Source organism: Punica granatum, chromosome 3 (assembly GCF_007655135.1).
Source record: "Punica granatum isolate Tunisia-2019 chromosome 3, ASM765513v2, whole genome shotgun sequence".
NCBI classification, from domain to species: Eukaryota; Viridiplantae; Streptophyta; class Magnoliopsida; order Myrtales; family Lythraceae; genus Punica; species Punica granatum.
The window spans coordinates 11,683,319-11,705,428 of record NC_045129.1 but is presented as its reverse complement, the minus strand read 5'-3'; the positions used below and the strand labels follow the sequence as shown (position 1 = coordinate 11,705,428).

At 41.9% G+C, this 22,110-nt stretch overlaps 4 protein-coding genes across 4 annotated transcripts; 3 read left to right on the top strand and 1 right to left on the bottom strand.

Annotated features, from left to right (window-relative positions):
- Positions 1-823: 823 nt before the first annotated feature.
- On the top strand, positions 824-8,645 carry LOC116199185 (protein CHROMATIN REMODELING 24). Its single transcript, XM_031529475.1, has 22 exons — positions 824-1,049; positions 1,132-1,245; positions 1,443-2,593; positions 2,677-2,807; positions 2,905-2,959; positions 3,100-3,228; positions 3,618-3,725; positions 3,849-3,904; positions 3,983-4,073; positions 4,682-4,813; positions 4,911-4,988; positions 5,412-5,621; positions 5,703-5,774; positions 5,917-5,997; positions 6,077-6,195; positions 6,634-6,745; positions 6,869-6,937; positions 7,106-7,200; positions 7,492-7,620; positions 7,735-7,803; positions 7,900-8,038; positions 8,121-8,645. Exons 1-22 carry the CDS (start codon positions 908-910, stop codon positions 8,322-8,324), a joined length of 3,486 nt encoding a protein of 1,161 aa, XP_031385335.1. The 5' UTR covers positions 824-907; the 3' UTR covers positions 8,325-8,645.
- A 351-nt stretch (positions 8,646-8,996) lies between these two features.
- On the top strand, positions 8,997-11,086 carry LOC116199186 (pentatricopeptide repeat-containing protein At2g13420, mitochondrial-like). The gene has a single exon (XM_031529476.1). The coding sequence runs from the start codon at positions 9,071-9,073 to the stop codon at positions 10,655-10,657; it is 1,587 nt and encodes a 528-aa protein (XP_031385336.1). The 5' UTR covers positions 8,997-9,070; the 3' UTR covers positions 10,658-11,086.
- LOC116199187 (putative methyltransferase DDB_G0268948) lies at positions 10,990-12,588 on the top strand. Its single transcript, XM_031529478.1, has 2 exons — positions 10,990-11,294; positions 11,823-12,588. The coding sequence occupies exons 1-2, from the start codon at positions 11,145-11,147 to the stop codon at positions 12,453-12,455; spliced, it is 783 nt and encodes a 260-aa protein (XP_031385338.1). The 5' UTR covers positions 10,990-11,144; the 3' UTR covers positions 12,456-12,588.
- Positions 12,589-18,428: 5,840 nt separating this feature from the next.
- Positions 18,429-21,926, bottom strand: LOC116201302 (U4/U6.U5 tri-snRNP-associated protein 2-like). Its single transcript, XM_031532487.1, has 9 exons — positions 21,081-21,926; positions 20,629-20,873; positions 20,249-20,333; positions 19,984-20,169; positions 19,724-19,891; positions 19,412-19,624; positions 19,124-19,295; positions 18,855-19,026; positions 18,429-18,758 (listed from the first exon to the last, which is right to left on the bottom strand). Exons 1-9 carry the CDS (start codon positions 21,453-21,455, stop codon positions 18,665-18,667), a joined length of 1,710 nt encoding a protein of 569 aa, XP_031388347.1. The 5' UTR covers positions 21,456-21,926; the 3' UTR covers positions 18,429-18,664.
- Between the last annotated feature and the right edge of the window lie 184 nt (positions 21,927-22,110).

The window sequence follows — 22,110 nt, the reverse complement described above, 5'->3', positions numbered from 1 at the left end:
GCAGGGCAGCCGAAGCGCTGTATGCAAATTTGACATAGCGATCGAGGTTTAGAGAGGCCAACAAAGTGTCAGAAGTCATGCCACATGAATCGGTCATTCACCTCTCAATGGGTGGCCCGTCCTACTAGCTCCAAACTTGCATATACAACAGATGCCGATGGATTTGTGTGTCCCGCTGTATTGTTTTTTAATCGACTTCACGCTTTCACTTAACTCAATAAATGATTTTTGCTCTGAAAATTAATTTCACTTTGTCGTTCCAAGAAGCAAGCAAAGGTCCAATTTGTCGAACGCAACAGTCGTATTGTCTCTTTTACAGTATCTCCGAAATTTATTTGGTCTGGTTTGTAGCCTTGTCACCAGAAATGAAGATGTCTGCTCCACCTTCATCCAGCCTTATTTTACTGCCATTCGAGGTCTTGTCGCCATGGCTCGGGCAAATGCATGTGCCGATTGGCTCGCCTAGAACTTAGAAAGCTCCTCTCGCGGGCTTTTACATTTTCTTTGGTAGTAAGTGTCTTTACATTTTTAATTTGCCATCTGACGGAATTTAAAGTCTTATTACTTATGATATTATTGAGACTTTCATATCCTATTATTATGTAATTTGATTTTCTTCTATGATTCAATTTCGGTCTTCTTTATCGCCGAAAAAAGAAGTGCCAAAGCGGGCAGAGTTTCAGAAAAACCATCGATGGCGTTTCAGTCAGTATCGCCGGTCGTACGGACTCTCCGATCGTCCAAAATTTCAAACTATAACCCCTAAAGCGGGAAAAAAAGAATCTTCTTTTTCCCCTTTAATTTAATTTAATCTCCGAAGAAAAATAAATTCCCATTTCTCCTCTCTCTCTTCTCTCGCTCTCTCCCCGCCTCTGAAACTGAAATACGTACACTTCTCAGTTCAAAAATGGCGAGTCGCCGGAAGCCCCAGAGCTTGAACGACAGCCACTACCGCTTCCTCCAGGACCTCACCACTCCTCGCCCTTCCAATCCTTCCTCATCCTCCTTCAATCCCTCCTCCATTCCTCCTCCTCCTTCGTTTCACCTAGGTTTCTACTCTCTCTCTCTCTCTCCTCCGGCGCCTTCTTCTGCTTTTTTGATTATGATCCATTCCGTGATTGATCCTTTCAGGTGAAGAAGAGACCGGGGTGGCGCAACCGCAGCCTGATAAGAATCGGGGCGGCGGTGATCGCGACGACAGTATTCCTCGCTTCTCCATGCTTTCTGATTCCGATTCTCCTCTAGGTAGCTAAACTTCCTCATTTACAGCTCCATAGGTTTTGTTACTGTTGGGTTGCGTTTCGTGATATGCATATTGGAAGGATGTGATGTTGATTCCGTTTCATACCACTCAATTTCATCGTACCAAACGTGGCCTTACTGTTCTGCCTAGTACACGCTATGAGCTAAATACGTCTCCTTGTTTTGTTGATAATCTGTAGTCCCTGAAGAGAGGAGCAGAGAGAAGGCTGAGATAGAGACTAGGCCACGGGTTAGCAAGGTTTCGTCTTTGGACGGCGAGGACACCGAGAACATACCGCCTGCTAAGCCAGAGGTCTCTGATATTGCAGATAAGGGCAATAAGCAGGTAAAGGTTAAACTCCAAGGGAGGCGTAGGTTATGCAAAATCTCATCTCGAGATGGTGAAACCGCTGATAATACACAACCCTGCGATGATCCGAACTTTTCCGATAGTGCTGATTTTGATTCTCCGGTACCACCGAAAAACTGTGGAGGGGGTAACGAGGATGGCAATACTAATGACATTAGGGATATTCTCAATAGTTTAAGCTCACGCCTCGAGCTTTTGTCGATTGAGAAGAAAAGACCGTCGAAAGATAGTTCTCGTGCTGATGGATGGAAGCCAACTAAAGTTGAGATGATTAAAGATAATGAGGAAGCTGATGTTCCTGAATACACAAGCACTGGGTCTTCATTTTCGGGGATCTCTGAATTGCCTGATAACTCATCAGTCAAAGATAATAACCTTGGAGGCAGCATTCGAAATGTAAAAGATGAAGGTCATGGTGATGGACGAGGGCGACATGAATCTGAGACTAATAGTCTTGCAAATAGGGGTGTGGCGACTATGAAAGGAGTTGACAGGGTGAAAGTTGATGATGAATTGGAGACTTTGGGGCAATCGCATTCGTATCTTACGGAAAGGGAGAGTTATCTGCAGATTGGGGTTGAAGGTCACCGTCAAGTTTGCCAACACAAAATTGACAGCGACGCAGATGAGGATGATTGTGTACTTTTGAGCAGCAGAAGTCATCGGACCAAATTTGGCAGCAAAGAAGAGGATGATGGTTATGTTCCTCTGAGCAGCAGAAATCAGGGAAAAGAATTGGGGAAGAGCAGAACCCAGAGTGAAGGTTTTGTCAATTCTAGTGTTGTTGATGCATCTGTTGATGCGGAAGCAAATGCTCCGTTCACTTTGACTGGCCCAAGATTTACATACAAATTACCCAGAGCAATATCAAAGATTCTATATCCGCATCAGGTTGATGGTTTGAAATGGCTCTGGTCCCTTCACTGTCAAGGGAAAGGTGGAATCCTTGGTGATGACATGGGTTTGGGGAAAACAATGCAGGTATGGTTGAGCACCTGTCCACAATGGTAGATGAACTTTGTTATATTTAAATGATTGATATATGGATTTGACCTTTGCAACAGATTTGCAGTTTCTTAGCTGGATTATTCCATTCACGGTTGATAAAGCGGGTGCTGGTGGTGACCCCGAAAACCCTTCTTTCCCATTGGATCAAAGAATTATCAGCGGTTGGACTTTCTGAGAAGACAAAAGAGTGAGGCTTTTTGCACCAAAATCTTTTTTATGTTTTCCATTGATCAGTTGGTTAATCTATAGTACATGAAGTATAATATCCTGCCTCCTCAATGCAGATATTTTGGGACCAGTGCAAAGGCTCGTCAGTATGAGTTGGACTACATACTTCAGGTTTGACTTCTAGCTTTCTTTGCCTTCTAGTTCAACGTGGTAACGCACATGGACATCCGGTTTGGCTTTCTTGGAAGGTCAAATTCATTTTACACTTTTCATTCATGTAATTTTCTTCTGCCGTCGGTCTTTTATTGCAGAACAAAGGTGTACTATTAACAACATATGATATAGTGCGCAACAACTCGAAATCGTTAAGAGGGGACTTTTACTTTAAGGATGATGAGAGCGAGGATAGCATCACATGGGACTATATGATTCTTGATGAGGTGCATATACAACTAGCACACCACACTCTATTGCTTTTTTGCATGTTTATTTCTTTTAATGTCCAGTCATTTGAATTTGTCAAGAGCTTGTCAGTTTTGCTTTCTGAATTAGTTTGGCTTCAAAGCCATTTCCCATTTTACTGGACATGAATGATATATTGCTCTATTATGGATTTCTGGTGGCTCTTAAAAAGTTGTTCCTTGTTGGACCTTCTTTTAGTGCATCAAATTTCCTGGAGCTAACTCAGTGAAAAAAACTTGTAATTCTGTTATCACTTACAGGTGCTGGCTTGATCAATTTTGTTTTATCATAGCGAGAGTCCTATATAAGCTGCATTAATCTAAGTTACATTTCACTAAAACAATTCCCTACTTGTTAAAAAATTCAGGGACATCTGATAAAGAATCCTAGTACACAGAGGGCAAAGAGTTTACTGGAGATACCGAGTGCACACCGTATTATTGTCAGTGGCACCCCAATACAGAACAATTTAAGGGTACCAATACTATTTTGGGATCTATCTTGTTTGCACTGTTTACTGTGAAGTCTGAAGCAAATTCTTTATGAAGGCTTAAGATAACTGGCGATTGGTTTATGGATTGATTTGGTGTTGGAATAGGAGTTATGGGCCTTATTCAACTTTTGCTGCCCTGAATTGCTGGGTGACAATAAAGAGTAATTTTCTTTCCCTTGTTTTCGATTTAACTGTTATCTTTTCCTATAGTATGAGAACTAAGATGCGGATTTTTTTAGGTTCAAGGAGAAATATGAGGATCGAATTCTTCGTGGAAATGATAAAAAGGCTTCGGATAGGGAAAAGCGCATTGGTTCAGCTGTGGCGAAGGTATGGAGTCTTTCCAATCATTGTTTCTTTAGAGCCTTTCTGTATATGCCCAATTGTAGGTCACCTATGTGACCTATGCTCTCAAATGGTGCTCTAGGCAACCATATAAATCTGGCTACCGGAAATTCTGAACAATGACTCCTAATCTGCCATGCCAACTTAGCTTGCCTTAGAATGAGATATTCTCTCAATCCAAATCTTGGAAAGTAAAGAAGTTTACCTCTTCTAGAATTCACAGGTCCGATTCTGGTCCATCCATCTTTGAATTTTCAGTCATCATTATGTATCTTTCCTCTACTTAATATTTTATCTTTCTGCTGGAAATTTGAGCCAAGCCAAAGGAAATGGTGGTGAGATTGGCATAACCAAGTTTTCTTGTTTCATTAGTCATTTTTTCCATTGAAATCTGCTTAGTCATATATGACAAAAACACATATATACAAAAGTTACAAGGGCTATTTTTTAACTGAACTTTTCCTTATTCATATAATTGTCTTGCACTGCTTTCCTTACAGAAAATGTTCCCATACATTCAGCTTGCCAGTGCAATTAATATTTAGTGATCAAATGCTGGTAGCATGTGACATCTCTATTATGTCATTCAACAGGACCTAAGGGAGCGCATTCAACCATATTTCTTGCGTCGCTTGAAGAGTGAGGTATTCCAAGAAGATGATTCGGTTGCTAAACTATCCAAGAAGAATGAGCTAATTGTTTGGTTGAGATTGACTAGTTGTCAGGTACTAATTTTCTATCTCTCTTAAATTTTACATCTTGCATTCTTTATTTAAGTTTCCGTGATCAATGCTTACTGTGGTGCCTCTTTACTGCTCTCAGCGGCGCATCTATGAAGCCTATTTAAACAGTGAGCTGGTTCTATCTGCCTTCTATGACTCTCCATTGGCTGCACTAACGGTATATGAAGATCTTTAAGACTATGCATCTCCTCTTTATTATTAATGCTTGCTCTTTTTTTTTTTTTTTTTTTTTTCATTTTCTTTGAAAGTTCACTATTACATAATTTATGTTGTATTTAAGAGCGCTAAAAACATAGAAAAAAGTTGTTTGCGAAGATATGAGATTCACTTGTTAATATTTAGTTAAGCCTAAGCTTTTCCAAGGGTGCAGGTGGGTTTTAAAAAACCTCCCTGTCTAGAAGCTTTGGAAAGTCTTTGAATTCTCTACTGATATTTTATTATCTGTCTGACGGAGTACCAGTGATTGAAGTCATGATATTTAGATTTTTGTCAAACATAGCTAAAATTAGGGGATTGTACCTTTTTTCTTTTTGTAATTATGTAGATCTCTTGACACCATATAATTTCGACAATGTTGCAGATACTGAAGAAAATATGTGATCACCCATTGATTTTGACCAAAAGAGCTGCTGAAGATGTTCTTGAGGGCATGGATTCAATGGATAATCCAGAAGATGTACATATGGCTGAGAAACTTGCATCATACATAGCTGATGTTGGTGAGAAAGATGATTTTCTGGAAAAACACGATAGTATCTCCTGCAAAATATCTTTCATAATGTCTTTATTGGTTAGTGCCACTATCCTCTGGTTTGATTTTTCCTATCATTAATGATTTTTGAATTCTAACTCATGTCACCCTTGAATATAGGATAATTTGATACCTGAGGGACACAATGTACTTATCTTTTCCCAGACTCGCAAGATGCTCAATCTTATTCAGGTCTTTCCCTTATAACTTTTAATTATTGCAATTATGATAAATAGAAACACTAGATCTATGACTGAGGTAGCTACTCATAAGCATATGTTTGGATTGAATTTGAGTTCTGAGGTTGATTGTTTAAAATGAGCTTTTTTTGTAGGAATCATTGATATCCAACGGTTATGAGTATTTGAGAATCGATGGAACCACAAAGGCCAGTGACAGGATAAAGATTGTAAATGTAAGTGCTATTTGCATTAACAAGGCAGATTTTTTTGAATCTTTTTGAGTTTTGATTACTCCTCTTATATTGATTTTAGGATTTCCAAGAAGGCATAGGGGCTCCTATATTTCTTTTAACATCCCAAGTTGGCGGTCTGGGCCTTACCCTAACAAAAGCAGATCGCGTCATTGTGGTTGATCCAGCGTGGAACCCAAGGTGATTTTGTATTATTCAGTTGTAAATTTGATGGTTTATGAAGAAAATACACAGGAGAAAGATAAAGTACTAAAATTTTTTTTCAGTCCTTTCCAGTTATTCCCTTCTCTTCAACATTCTTGTGGCTGCTATTCAGAATCAGTTTTGCTTTAGAAAACTGACTTGAATTGTAAATCTTTGGGCTTTGGAGAAGTTCTTCAAGAATGAGGAAGTACTTTTGGTGATTGTCTTGGATTCAAATAATTGTTGGTTTTATCTATAATTGGGAAAATGATCTAAATTTCTTTTTTCTTAGTCCCTGACAGTACTTGTCCCTTAAGTGGTTTAGAATGTGATGCTTCTCTAATTCTCTATCATGTCTGCAAGGCTAATAAACACTGGTTTTTGTGAGAGAAAACAGAACTTGAAAGTTTTATCCTTTTTGTTTTGACATTGCAGCACTGATAATCAAAGTGTTGATCGTGCATATCGGATTGGGCAAAAGAAAGACGTCATTGTATATAGATTGATGACCTGTGGAACCGTTGAAGAAAAAATATACAGGAAGCAGGTTTCCATTTTTCTTTTCTTTTAAAGTTTACGATTCTGTTGGCAGTGCATCAACTAACTCAATTTTGCATTTGAATAGTAAAGCAGATAACTGACTTTCTTTGGGTTTTCCGAAATATCTTAGATATTCAAAGGTGGTTTGTTCAAGACAGCAACTGAGCATAAAGAACAGATGCGGTACTTTAGCCAGCAGGTATGCACCCAATTGATCCTGCTTCATGGAGAAGTTTTCTAATAAAAATATGCTTTTTATTTTTTAAAGCTTGGGAGTCTTTCATTCAAGATCTTTTGAATTTTCCAGTGATATATGGTGATTTTAAGAAGCAGATAATTTGGAATGAATTCTTTTAACATTTTTCAGGATCTGAGGGAGCTCTTCAGTCTGCCCAAACTGGGTTTTGACGTTTCTCCTACTCAACAGCAGTTGCAGGAGGAGCATGATCGGCAACATCAAATGTATAAATCATGCCACCACTTGAATTTTATCACAAATAGTAATAAATTTAATTATATAGAATTCAACTACTATTATTTTTTGACATTTAGATGTCATCATATAGCCATGACTCAATTGAAGAATTAGTTGTGCAACGAGGATGATGTTTGAGAAGAAGCTATAGAAGGATAGCAATGACTCCTTGTTAGCTTGCATTTTGCATTTGTTCGAGGAACTGGAGCAGTTAATATTCATTCGTACAGTTTGTATTCACATCACCCGAGTATTCTTGCTGTCTTTTTTCTTCACAGGGATGAATGTCTCAAGTCTCACATTGAGTTCCTCCAGACCCTCGGCATTGCTGGTGTCAGTAACCATAGTCTACTCTATTCCAAGACGGCTCCCGTACAAGTTACAGAGGAAGAAGTGGAGCAGATAAGGTATCAATAAAGAAGACATATTTCTGCCTCAGCAAAAATTATCTGAAGGCATGAATTTCCAAAATTGGGTTGGAGAAATTTTAAATCTCTTTGGCTTGGTGATGGTGACTTCAGGTCAAAAGGAACGGCGTATGTGCAGAATTATCCGTCCTCACGTGCTTCAGTTGAACGAGATGTTGATGGGTAGGCTGCTGATCATAACTGCAATAGAAATAAGAGTTTTCTTATGTTAAATTTCATAAATCTGATGATTTGTTTATGTATTTTCTTTCCAACAAGGGCCGCATTTGCCTTTAACCCGAAGGATGTGAAACTCGTCGCCACGAGAAAGAGTCAGTCCCCAGTCAGCGCTGGCAAGTTGACGGAAAGTGAAATAAAAGAACGCATAAGTCGCCTGTCACAGATGTTGGGAAATAAGGTAAAGGATTCTAGAGGCTAATATCTCGTTTCAGTAGTTGGTGTTCCTTTGTATAAGTAGGAAATTGTTGAATATGGTGCAGGTCATGATATCGAGATTACCCGACAAGGGGGAGAAAATTCAGAAGCAGATTGTCGAGTTGAATCTTGAGCTCGAGAAGCTCAGGGGGGCAGGAGCCACTGAGAGGGTAGTGATCGATTTGGACGAGATCAGCAGCGATTTCCAGAAGCAGTTGAATGTTACTTCAGGGCATGAGAAGGGATCGACATCTCTCTCGTCGTTCTGACAGTCAGTGGATTGGATTGGAACAATTCTTAGGGAGCTTTTGTGACTATTGCTTATCACGAAGTCGAACGATCAAAGGGGCTTTATTTTTGAAACTATGCTGCTGTGCCTGAGCCCGAGGCGATTCCTCTGCCATTCTCATTGCCCATTGAAATTGCCCATTGAAGTAAATGTGTCTTAAAATTTTCAATTTTTTGGGAACCATCTGATCTGCAACTATTTTGTAGATATGTCACGGTCTCATTCTCCAGAGCATTTGTAAAGTAAACTCGAAATGATTCGATCGTTTTTTCACCAAAAAGCAAAAAAAAAACAAAAAATCCATTCTCGAAACATAGGTCGTACTTTATTATATTTATCGATTGATTATTGATTTATTTAAATATTTTAGATTATATTTTTGTTGAAATCTAGCCGAGTAGAACTCAAGTAGTAGAAGCTCCGATAACGTCTCCAAGCGCTTCGGTGATGCTTTTGTTGAACTGCCAGACGATGGCAAACTGATCTCAGGGGTTGAAGGTTTTGATCAACACGTCCAAGTGAGAGAGAGAGAATGTGAATGTAATCGCGACGAATGGAAGTGTTTGAGAATGAGAATGAGAATGGGCGAGTTACATGGTTTCATCAGTTTTCAAGGACTTAACTGCACAAAATAAGAAAGTTGAAGGACTAAGGTTGAATTCTCTTCTCACTACTAAACATACTTCGCGCGAGCATCGAAGTTCACTTTGCCTTGGCGCGGTGAAAATGGCGGTCCCTTCACTGCGAATCATCCTCCGGCGGACCAGCCCCTCCGCTTCAGAACGCCTCCACCTCCGCCGCCTCTGCACCACCGTTCTCGACCACGATGCCGCTCCAGCGCCGCCGCTTTCCTTCGCCCTCCCCTGCATCGAGCCGTCGGACGACGCCGACTCCATATCACAGATCCTCCTCTGCCACCATAACCCCTTCCACGTCATGGAATCCTCCCTACAGCTCCACGGCGTCTCCCTCTCCCCCGGCCTCCTCCACCAGTCGCTCCTCCGCCTCCGGCACAGCTCCAAAGTCGCTCTCGCCCTCTTCAACTATGCCAAGTCTCTCCCTTCCCCTCCCCTCACGCCGACCTCGTACGACCTCCTCATCGACATCCTCGGCAAGGTCCGCCAATTCGACGTCGTCTGGCAGCTCATCGTCGAGATGGACCAGAACAACTGCCCGCCGTCGACCACCACCTTCCTCATCCTCGTCCGCAGGTTAATCGCCGCCGGCCTCACGCGTCAGGCCGTCCGTGCATTTGACGACATGGAGAGCTTCGTTGACCAGAAAGCGGGAAACATGGAGTACTCTTACTTGCTGGACACGTTGTGTAAGTACGGCTACGTGAAGTTAGCCGTAGAAATATTCAACCAGAGGAAGTCTAGCGGGGTTTTCGAGCCTGATGCGAAGATGTACACGATCCTAATCTACGGGTGGTGTAAGATCGGCAGGATCGACATGGGGGAACGGTTCCTGAACGAGATGATTGAGCGCGGCATCGAGCCCCACGTGGTCACATACAACGTTCTGCTAAATGGGATATGCAGGAGGGCGAGCTTGCACCCTGACGGTCGGTTTGAGAGGACCCTGAGGGCCGCGGATAAGGTGTTTGATGAAATGCGCTACAGAGGAATTGAGCCTGATGTGACAAGCTATTCGATTGTGCTACATGTTTATAGCCGGGCGCATAAGCCCGAGCTGTCTCTCGATAAGTTGAAGATGATGAGGGAGAGAGGGATTTGCCCGAGCGTGGCGACATACACTTCTGTGGTGAAGTGCCTCTGCTCATGTGGGAGGATCCAGGACGCTGAGGAATTGCTCGCGGAGATGGTGAGGAGTGGGGTCAGCCCTTGTGCTGCCACTTATAACTGTTTCTTCAAGGAGTACAGGGGAAGGAAAGATGTCGAGGGCGCAATACGTTTTTATCGGAAGATGAAGGAGGATAACATGTGCGTACCCACGATGCATACCTATAACATTCTGATCGGGATGTTCGCAAAGTTCGATTACATGGGGATGGTGAAGGAGATATGGGAGGATATGAAGAAGGGCGGCACTGGGCCCGACTTGGATTCCTATACACTGCTGGTTCACGAGCTGTGCAAGAAGGAGAGGTGGCGGGAGGCGTGCAAGTACTTCGTGGAGATGATCGAGAAGGGGTTTCTCCCTCAGAAGATCTCCTTCGAGACGCTCTACAGAGGTTTGATTCAGTCGGATAAAATGAGGACATGGAATAGGTTGAAGAAGAAGCTTGATGCGGAGTCGATAACATTTGGGTCGGAGTTTCAGAAATATCAGCTTAAGCCATATAGGAGATGATGCATTGCCCCAAGCAGTTTTTTCTTGTACTTAAAACGTGTTCTGGATCAGGCGTTTCATCAAGTCAGTCAGAATTGGCTCCGACGAAAGTGGTATCGGCGATTGAGTTTACAACTCTGTGGCCGAAGTATCGGCCGGCGCGGGCGTGCCACGGAATATCAACTCTCCTGTGTCATAGCAAGAAAAATGAGTACTTTGGATTCTTCGGATGCATTCTATTCGGTCTTTGGGGATGTCGAGCGTGACTGAACTGCTGCGGAGAGAGGAACCCTGCTGTGCTGCTTGAAGGGTCTCGTGATTCATAAGAAAACAAGAACAAGATGCATGAAGAGGACGGCTCTTCCAATTTTGTTACTTTTTTATTAGTCTCTGCTCTTCGGATATAAAGAAGGGAAAGGAGACGCACTCTCTCTCTCTCTCTCTCTCTCTCTCTCTCAAATCTCACCTTCATCCCCCACATAGAGAGAGAGGAGAGGGGCGAAGGGCAATGGCGGGTCTCTTTGACAAGCAAGCAGAACTCTACCTCGACGCTCGCCCAAACTATCCCAAAGAATGGTTCTCTCTCCTTGCCGCTCGCACCCTCCACCACTCCCTTGCCTGGGACGTCGGCACCGGCAACGGCCAAGCTGCCGTCAGCGTGAGTCTCCTCCACCTTCTTTCTCGCTAGTCTCTCCTCCCTACTGTTCTCCAGTGATTGATCCAGAAAGTGTCGGCCTTGATCGCAGCTTTCATTGTTGATTGGGACATATGTAGAATATAGTCCGATCAACACTTCAAAGAGAGCTCAAAATCGTTGACTTGTTGATCTGCGTGCTTATTTTTTAAACTGACTTCCCACTTTGCCCTTACTCGTGGGATCGACCGATTAGTATCCTCTTCTTTTTTGCTGCTTAGGGTTACTGATAAATCGATTAGTCATATCTTGCTGAAGCTGAAACCTTGAGTGATCGGGGTTTTTGGTTTTCTTTCTTCTGATTCCAGCTCAAACTTTCAATCTCTTATGTTAGAGCCTGTTTATCTCAAAGATCGTATGATCTCAGTTGCGTAAGGGATCGAATTTGATCAGTCAGTGGATTCATTGTTTCTGAGATGGTCTGAACTCCCTGTAACATTTCGTTCATTTTGCTCCCGAATGTGTCATCACATCTATTTCCATGTTTGTTAGGTCGCTGAGCATTACGATCAGGTGATCGGAACAGACATTAGCGAAAACCAGCTAAAATATGCGATAGCTCATCCGCGGGTCCGGTACCTTCACACCCCACTCTCCCTCCCCGAGGATGATCTCATAACCCAGATAGGCGGTGAGAACTCGGTTGATCTGATAACGGTGGCCCACGCTGTCCACTGGTTCGACCTCCCGAGCTTCTACGCCACTGCGGCCCGTGCCTTGAGAAAGCCGGGTGGGGTAATTGCTGTGTGGTGCTACAATGACATCAAGGTGGATGCCACCTTCGATTCTGTCACGAAGAAGTTCCATGACACAACTCTGCCTTACTGGAACCCGAAGGTAAGGTACGTGTTCGACGGGTACAAGACACTCCCATTCCCGTTCGAGAATGTGGGGCTGGGCTCTGAAGGAGAGCCCTTCAATCTGGACATCCCGAAGGAGCTGTCTTTGGAAGGTTTCTTAAGGATGTTGAGGTCTTGGTCTGCTGTGGTCACAGCGAAGGAACAAGGTGTCGATTTGTTGCCTGAGAGTATGGTGAAGGAGTTCGAGACTGCCTGGGGCGGGCGCAGCTTGGTCAGGTCTGTAGTTTACAAGGCTTTCATGCTTGCCGGTAAAGTCAAGCTGTGATCGCTGTGCCTCTTGTGTCTTTGCCTCTTCCGTCTGTACGAGTTATATACGTCAAAAGAGCACTGATATCAAACTATTGTATTAAGAAAATTTTATCCATTTATGAGTCCTTTGTCAGGAGGTGTTGGCACCTTATCTTTCTCGCAAAACTCAGCTCCGTACCAATTAACCGTTCGAGCATTCGGCTTCAGGGTCCTCGTTGTCTATACATCCCGTGTAAGCAAGGGGTTTCACCTTGAACCAATGTTGCAGGGGAGGCTGACGGTGGTGCTCCGTTATGTATACTGCCTAATCCTGTGATACGATTGATGCGGACTATGGACGTCGATCTGGAAGGGAACTTAAGCCTCGATTCCCTTGGTAGTTAGTCACTACGTTTAACAAAAGCTCGTGTTACAACTTCAAATATCTATATCCTTGGATCGATGTAACTATGGCCGTTTGAAGTAAACTATCGGCTGTCATCAATGGAAGATCGAAAAGGCACTTCGAAATATATCTTATTAATTGAGAAGATAACCCCTTAGCCTTGCTGAATCAAGGAAACCCTTCACCTTTCAAGAGATATAATGCCCTTCTTGCAATGAACGTCGGGACCTTCTTCAACAAACTGCCCTGGTGCTTGGCACGGTGTGCTACGAAGACTCAGAGTAAATCTCGCTTCTCGTGGAACGGCCAATGGCCACATGGGACTTCTTAGGACTCGGATTTCTCGAAACTATGAAGTAACTTGCAACTTTCGGGCCCTATCATTTAATCAAATAACCTTCCAAAACTCTAAGAAAACTTTACCGTTTAGTGAGCCAATCCGACTCGATTTTATTAGTCGGAGGCCTATTGAGCTTCTTGATACTATGCACATACTGAAAAAAAAAAAACCTTCAAAACGGGGGATTATCTACGGATTGGGTTTAATTTCCTATATTCGAGTCGATTTTATGACTAGCATGTGATAAAGTCACGAAATTTCATGGTTAGAGCGACGAACGTACGCCATTTTTTAAGCTAGGCATGGTGGCCCTAATGCCGTATCTCTGGGTGCAAGATACCAGTTTTTCAGGCATATATGAAATCATAGGTTCCAACAATGTACTATGTAGTGGCAATGGCAAAAGCCCTGACGGTAGGCCATTGCTGTAAACCTGGCTCATTTAATAATTTGTACATCTCATAGGCGTTTGATTTTCACTACACTAAACGGGTGAACTCAAAATTATATACACCCGAAAACCCGACCCTCGCATTTGGCGGGGTCTGCAAATAGACGGACTCAAAGTTCACGTATTCCTATCGAGTTCTCACGGTCGTAGTAGGAATGTAAATTTTCTACACGTACTTATCATATCGAGTTATTATAAATAGTCGAAGGATTTCTTTCTTTTCATGTTGTATACAGCTTGTGTAATCTCAGAATTTTACATTTTCAATGGACGAGAATTTTGCATGCACACGAGCCGTCTCAATTCTTTTTTGCTCTCTTCTTTTAATAAATTCGTGTTCGTGCTAGAGTTAAAAAGAGTAGACCGATTGCACGAAACGTTGTTAGATAGAGACTTAGCTATTTGATCTAAGTCTAATGAGTCACTATCAAAGAAAACGTAATGCAATAGCACGCGTCCTTATTTGATAGCTAATAAGTTTAAGATTCGATATCCCTAACAAATTTATTTTATTATACTAAATTGATGAGTTTGTTTTATAATATATATATATATATATATATATATAATCACTCGCTTTCCTGACTTACTTCACTTTGACGACTGCTCTACCGTACGGCCTACTAGCCAGTCTTTAGTAGCCCCAAGATCGCTTGCCTTGGGCCCATTCTTTTGCTTGCACACCATCTTTTTGCCCCTTTTGAGTCCATTTCCTATCCATGAACCTGATGGCCAGTTCCTGACACCTGCAAGTGTGCAAGTGCAACAGGGCATGCATGCATGAGCAAGAAGCTCCATAATAGGTGCGGAGCTTAATAGGTTCCAAGGAGGAGACGAAATCTACTTCGACGAACTAACGAGCAAGTGAAGCAAGCTATAGTCGAACTTTAGGGCCATTCCTCTCAGTCTATCTCAGTCTATCTCAGTATTATGTTTCCAAACCATGTCTGGAAAAGGAAATTCTCGAGAAAAAGGTCGGTAAGTTTGGAGGAAGACAATGCAGAGCTTAGCGCAAAGCTTGCTGCTCATTTATCGGCATTTGTTTAAGGGACTGTGTGGTATCGCTCGAAAGTTCAGCATGGTATCACTTGAAAGTTCTATTCGTAATTGTTGTTTAATTTGTCACGTCAACTTCATGGTCACGTCGTGTACACTTTCATTAATTTGAGCTAAACACAAACAAAGTCCACAGGTTACCGAGAAATAAAAACCGACATGAATTGAGGAAGACAACCTGGGATGAAATTTAATGAGAGAGATGAAATCTTCTCTTCTAATTCCTTGAGGCACTTCTCCAATATTAGGATTTCAGTGTGCGATTCTTTCGCCTTCCAGATAATTTTTTTTTTTCCGCCGCTTCTCAGTCTATCTCAGTATTATGTTTCCAAACCATGTCTTGCATCAACCTTGAGAATTCCAAACTCATCATATAGCCACAAATGCAGCACATTGAGTTGATCCTCTAAAGCCTTCATCTCGACCTGCTGTTTGGGATTTGTGTTCTCCAGACAAGAAATCTGTTTCGCCGAGAGGCCCGAGTTCTCCTATAGGTTCTGGCAATTCAATGAGAGGGACAAAATTTTCTCCTCTAATTCCTTCATGCATTTCCGCACTATGAAATCTCTTAAGATTATGCCCGACTCCTCTTAACTGTTTCTGCAAGCACCAGCCTCTTGTTGAAGGTGAAGAATCCGAGAGTTCATATCACATGGCCGTGCTTTACTCAACTCAACAAAACCCGAATGGTCCTCCCTCTCCTCGCTCAAGGTTTTTTCAGGTTTGCCCATCTCAAGCAAAATCAACTCCTCTTTCTCCATTAATGCATAATCTCTTCAAGCTCCCGGAATCTTTTCTCGAGATCTTTGAGACTTTCCTGATTGAGATTCGTACAATTGTGAAACTAAGCCTGTCTCTTTCAGCAAGCAAACCCAACTTATCTTCACCGAGCAGATGGCACGAATCCTCCAAGCTCTTTGAGTTAACCCTCAGAGCTTCAACTTCCGCATTAGCATCACAGAGTGAGTTCTCCAACAAGTTGTTTTCTTCGAGCTTCTCATATATTTTCGGGTCACCATACTTAACTGAGAAACTTATCCCTTCCAACTCAACTATCAGATCAGAAAGCGAGTTCTTGAGAGGAAGGTTTTTTTCTCAATAAGTTTCTCTATGACGTACCACAAGCTTTGCAAGAAGAACTGCCTTCTCAACCTGCTCTTCTAAGCTACGACTCTTCTCATTTGGGGTGTTCAGTTCTTCCTTCAAGCAGTAAATCAGCTCCTGATGAAGGGCATTCCCTTCGTCAATGGGAAGCTCGATCTCCTGCTCAAGCTTGTGTATCACTTGCCTCAAGCTCAAGGTCTCCTCATGCAAATTTTTCACCACAGGGGAAGAGTACAGGTTGATCTCAATTAAATTCTTATATATTCTCATTTAGGATCTTCTCGACTTCTCCCTGTAGTAGACTCTGATTTCAACCTGGAGCAGAGGCAATGTTTTTGGTGTGCCGCCCGGTATCCGGAAGCCCAATTGGGCTACAACTAATCCAGTCGAGCCGGATCGGCCCCTTAAGGGGTAAAGCTCTATCAACATGGATTTTCTCCATTCACAAGATTCGAACCCGAGACATTGCTTAAGGGAAACAAGTTCCGAACCGCTTGAACCGATTGTTGAGGCACTTGTTGTACTGCCCAAGAGCAGTGCAGCTTCTTTCTCAACCTCCCTACTTTCAGAAGATCCTTTCTTCATTCAAGCTTGCAGTTTCCTCTTCACCTCGATGCGCTTGTTTTCTCCTCTCGGTCATGAAAAGTAAGACCTCGCACTCTTCCTTCGCCAGAACCAAAGATGCCATTGTTAAAACTGCCGGCTTGAAGCCCTTTCTGCTAATAATAGAAGAATCAGAATCTTCCGAAAAGCCACCATTTCTGCTTGCAAACGAGATTCTCGGGCGTCTTCATTGGGGAATGCTTCGGTCAGACCCCGGTGGCATGATCATATCTCTCACTATAAGGTCGCAACCGTTGGCTAGGGGTGATCACGGTTCGGATTGGGTCAGTTTTGGGGTAAAATTTTGGAGCACCACTTTCATCTATTCAAGAATTTCAAAATCCGTTCCCGAAAATCAAAACCGAAACGAACATAATAACCGACCCTTACGGGTATGGTTTTTCACAGTTCGGTTCTCGGGGTTACCCGAGAAACACAACAGAAAATTAAAACAAAAAATTAGAGATTCATCACACCACCATTATTATGCCATAGATTCAACTAATCAAAACATTTTGCAAGCATCCATAATCACAACCACGAAGTAATAACTTGCTGCTCAACAAAAGACACAAAAGGGTCCTTAACATCAGGTTCTACTAAAGTAAAAGTAGTCCACAACCATAAGCAGTAAATTCGATTCGGGGCAAGGTTTTCGGGGATGTAATTTCTAAACTCGACCTCGTAACTGAAACCGACAGAAACTTAAGAAACCACTCTTAGAACCAAACCGCATTCTAGAAGATCTGAAAATTCAAGGCAGTTTGACTCAATTTGGATCGGGTTATCAGGACGGTTGGTTATTTTGATCAGCCCGACCGCTGGCCTCCTCCCCTTCTTCTTCCTTCACGATTTTCTTTCTTCATTTTTCTTTTAATATTTTTTAGAATGTTTTTATTAAAAAAAAAAAAAGCTTCGAGCCCATTCACAAATAGTGCAGCCCCTCGACACTCTTTAAGTGCCATGTCAATAAACTCATTATAATTAGGGGAATTTACCTAAAATGACCCATGGTTTAACCGTTTTGTCAAATCTATTCTATGCTTTTTTTTGTCAAATCTATCCCATGGTTTAGTTTTTGTATCAAATCTATCTCAGCGTCATCTTTTCCGTCGATATCTAACAGTCGTGCTGACGTGGCGCCCTCGTGGCAAGTGTGGCCCACTATCCCTCCACTTGCCACGTCAGCACGGCCGTTAGATGTTGACGGAAAAGATGATGCCGAGATAGATTTGATACAAAAACTAAACCATGGGATAGATTTGACCAAAAAAACATAGAATAGATTTGACAAAACGGTTAAATCATGGGCTATTTTAGATAAAATTCTCTTATAATTAATCGAAAAAATAACGCCGTGCCAAACCTATATTAATATAAAAATTTGCATATTTCCTTGCAAATAAAAAAGTACTAAATTTTTTTTAAAAAGGACAAAATTTATGTTTTTTTTTGGAAAAGTATAAAAACTCCATTTGTGATTTGTAAAGACAAATTACATCATATGATTTTTCTAAGGACAAATAATACCCTGTGATTCCCACCTCCATAGTTGTCGACATCCTCTGTTGGTGCATGCGACCTCGGTGATGGGGTCGGGATCGAGATCACCGACTAACAGCTCCGCCCCTTCCCCCTTTTTTTTTTTTCCTTCTTCCAAATTTTAGAATCAAATTGAAAAAAGTTAATAGTTTGAGAGTAATAATGACAAAAAGAAAAGTTTTAGGACAAAAAACGACGAAAAAATTAACGGTTACGTCTATTATGACTCACGAAATGAACCGCATGATGTTATTTGTCCAAAAAAAGAATCACATGATCCAATTTGTTTCAAGCTCAAACCACAAGAAGGGTTTTTGTACTTTATCTTCTTTTTAATTAGATAATTTATCTTTCTTCATACAAATCGAAGTTTGGCTGCTTCATAATATTCGTTTTGAAGCAAAAGTTCCACTTGGTATCAGCTGGAGATCTTTCCATCCCAAACAAACAAACTACGGACAACTTCTCATGACATATATAATAGAGAAGTATGGAATATCCTGGGAAGAGTCAGATAAGCTACAATTGGCAATAGCAAGTGAATCTATATCTTCATTATCACGGCAACCATTTTCGTTACAAAGCCACTGGCTTTCAAACAAGAACCTCCCAAAACTTGCCGGAATTTCAAGCAGCTTAGACATCATAGATCTATCAAAAGGTTGTGCTGACTGTTTTTTCAGGATCCTGTCTCTAACAAAACTCATAAAACGTATGGAGTCTCAAATGGCTAAAAATCTGATCTCACTTGTGTTGCTCATATATCTGCATGTATGCCTCTGAAAGAGCTACCATTTGAGGAAGGGTTTCGGAGACATGCAGATCCTGCATCTCGTACCTGAATTTCATTGAAAACAGGAAGTTATGGGCCAATGATCAAGAGTTGTAACACTTGAAACGGTAACTTGCACATATACCGCAGATAGAGAATTACCATAGTTCTTCTGATTTTCGCTGCACGAATACCCTGTATGACCCTTCACCAGGTTTACCGTCATGAACAACGTTGGCAATCAAATCATACTTCGACCGTAGCTGCTCATTCTCTTTTGGACTCGGCAAAGGAATGTAGTCCTTCAGCTCTAAGTTCTTCACCGGAAAATTAACTGCACAAGTCAATACCATTTCACAAGGCCAGCTTAGGTGACACACTTTGAAGCAGATACATCAAGACAATTGAAACATTGTACAGATTATCCTCACCTAATGTGGGATTCTTCTCCACAAAAAAGTTGTTTTTCGTAAAACGGCGCATGTGGAGAATTAGATATTGCGGCAATCTCGTCACGCGGTACCTCATCCTTGCTATATGAGGACGGACCACCTCCGTGATGGCCTCCCCGTCAAACTTCTTCAGTATGTTGAAAAGAGGAACCTGAAAAAGAACCAGATTTCTAACTAAATACAACACATCATCTTCATATTATAAACCTCAGAGCAAAAGCAACGCATACTCCAATACATTAAAGCAGATTAAAATGCAACACATACCTGAGGAATGATATTTTTCTCCATCACATCCTTAAAAAGGGGCGGTGGAGGCAAGTCAAGCCCAAGCATTAAGAATGGCATCCTTGAAGTTTCAGAAATAAAGCTCTTGTTTTCGTTCCCGCCTTCAGCCGGAAGACGATTCTGTTCATCGCTGATTTCCTTCTTCTCAGTAATGGCCTTGTCAGGGACCTCTTTAACCACCTCCAATTCCCCCTATAGGGAACACTGACTTTTAGACGACAAGGTATAGAAAAAAGGAATTGACAGGGAAAGCAACAAAAACAATAGCACATCGAGAACTTAGTAGCTCACCTGAAAACACTGGTAAATGATGCTGCTATCTTTCTTTGAACTTCTAAGGTCCGCATGCAGTGTATTTAGAACCCACGACATAAATTCAACTGGATCAGACTGTACACCTATCCGGAATCTTTTCTTGCTGGCCTTCATCACGGCCTGTAGGAACTCATGAGGACTTACCTGCAAATAAGAAAAGCCGTAACGTTGAGAATAATAGTTTTAAGTCCATGACAAGAAATTTGGTGCAATTACATTCAACATAAGGATCAAACCTGTCCTTTAAAGTTCTGGGCGTGCCAGATTTTCCTTGTGAGTTCCCCAAAACGATGAACAAGAGGGGATTTACAATGCTGGTAATTTTCAGGAATAAGGAAAAAGTTCCTTAGAGGAGTAACTCTCATTAGTGACTGGATCGTGACATTGACAAAATCAGTCTCCTTAATGTTATTCAGCCCCACCTGAAAATAGCCAACCACATTCGTTAATGAAGAGAACCAGAAACTTGATAATTGCATGAGAGAGGTGAAGGAAACAAACCATTCCTGGTAGGTAATCAGAACCATCAAGAGCCCTAGACCATTGTTTGTTCTTATCAAGCTGCTCAACTTGTTCTCTGGTAAACCTGAATGCACGATACAGCATCCAAAGAATCAAGAACAGCATCTCAGCTCGAACAAGAAAAGAACTCAATGCAACGAGCAAGAACAAAGTGAACACAACATCTGCAGGATGAGGCATCAATCAATTTCAACTAGCCACCAGCATAACTCACAAAACAGTAAGCATAGAAGACAATCGAGAAGGCTAGTTCCATTGAAGGCACACTGGCAGAAGCAATGTACGAAACATTGCAGGGCAAGCGAGAATTAACAGTTAAGCACCAATTAAAAATCAAGCAGTAAGCATGAAATGTATACCTGGGGTTCAGCACATGCCGAATGTCATCCAATGAAGGATCATTGATCTCATATCCATCTGGAAGGCAGTAAACCTTCTCCGTCTGCAGATTAATGTAGACGTGATGCCCCGCTTCAAGGCTATGTGTATAGGCATGAGACTTCTTCCCTCTACCCTGGTAATACTTCCCACATACTAAACACGCATATACGTTCAGATTTGACAATGACACGGAGCAGAACTTCTCGAAATCAAAGTCCAAAACCTGGAAAAGACAATATCAGGTTATGATAGGGAACAATTCTCACAAATGAAATCCCTACAGATGCTAGCAAATTCATGAGTACACACATTTAACTAAACGTCATTCGTAAGGCCATCATTTTTCTTGCATCCGCCGACACATACGAAGATCGTATAGAAATTAATTCCAACTAAACAAACATAGTTTGGAACATGAGAATCTATATACCTGGCGGTTCACAGTATCAAGATAAGGGCAATCTCTCCTAGTCTCAACCGTTCGGCTTCTCCTCCCTTGATTATGCCCTTCCTCATCTTCACTATCACTATCACTATCATGAAGAATCTCTCCTCCTCCAACTCTACCATCATTTTGTTGACCGTTTATGCCGGCTTCCCTTTCGTTATTATACCCATTCAGTGCTCTGCTCTTCCTATAAACTTCCTCATCATCATCTTCGTAATTTGCTAGGTTGTGAAGCGGGTTCTCGGAAGGTAACGAAGATGCGGAAGCAGAAGGAGATGAGTCTTCCGCCACTCTATGCCTCTTAGAATCAGGAACAATCCCTTCCTCATCGACCGTCGCTCCTCTGCCGGTTTTCATGGTTATCGCTTCTTAGGCTTTTGTCTCAGTGATGTTCCCTCTCCAAGCACGTTAAGTTTAAGCTCATTGCGGCTCTTGCAAGAATAACATCAGTGCATCCCAGCATCACCGCTCCTTCATCCCATCTCCTCAGCGAACCAAACCACTCTGACATTCCTCAATTTCTCATAAGAAGCTTTAGAGTCCCTCAATTAAGCAAACTGACCCGGAACGTATCAAAATTGAAATCCACGGCGTCAAGGAGCTCTTGGCAAGTTCGCGCTTTCGATCGAACAGAGGACGTCTGAAGAAGCCCTGAGCTGGGGACAGCGTGAGGACGTGAGCGACGGCTCGAGCGTGAGTACAGAGGACGTCTGGCGGTGTGGGACCTGGGTGGTCTGGAGCCGTGAGCCGTGACCGAGTGAGCGTTCTAGGGTTTTTGTGTACCTGTCTATGTGAGTCTCTAGTCGGGAAGGAGGGTGAAATTGATGCTCCCTTACCCTGAGATTTTAAAATTTTACTTTAATTTAATTTACTCATAATAAAATAAAAATAATTCATATAAAATTAAATGATGAATTTTATTTATATTATTTTTTTTCGAAATAAAATCATATAATTCATATAAAATTAAACGATAAGTTTCATATATAACCACTTATATTATGAATCTTGT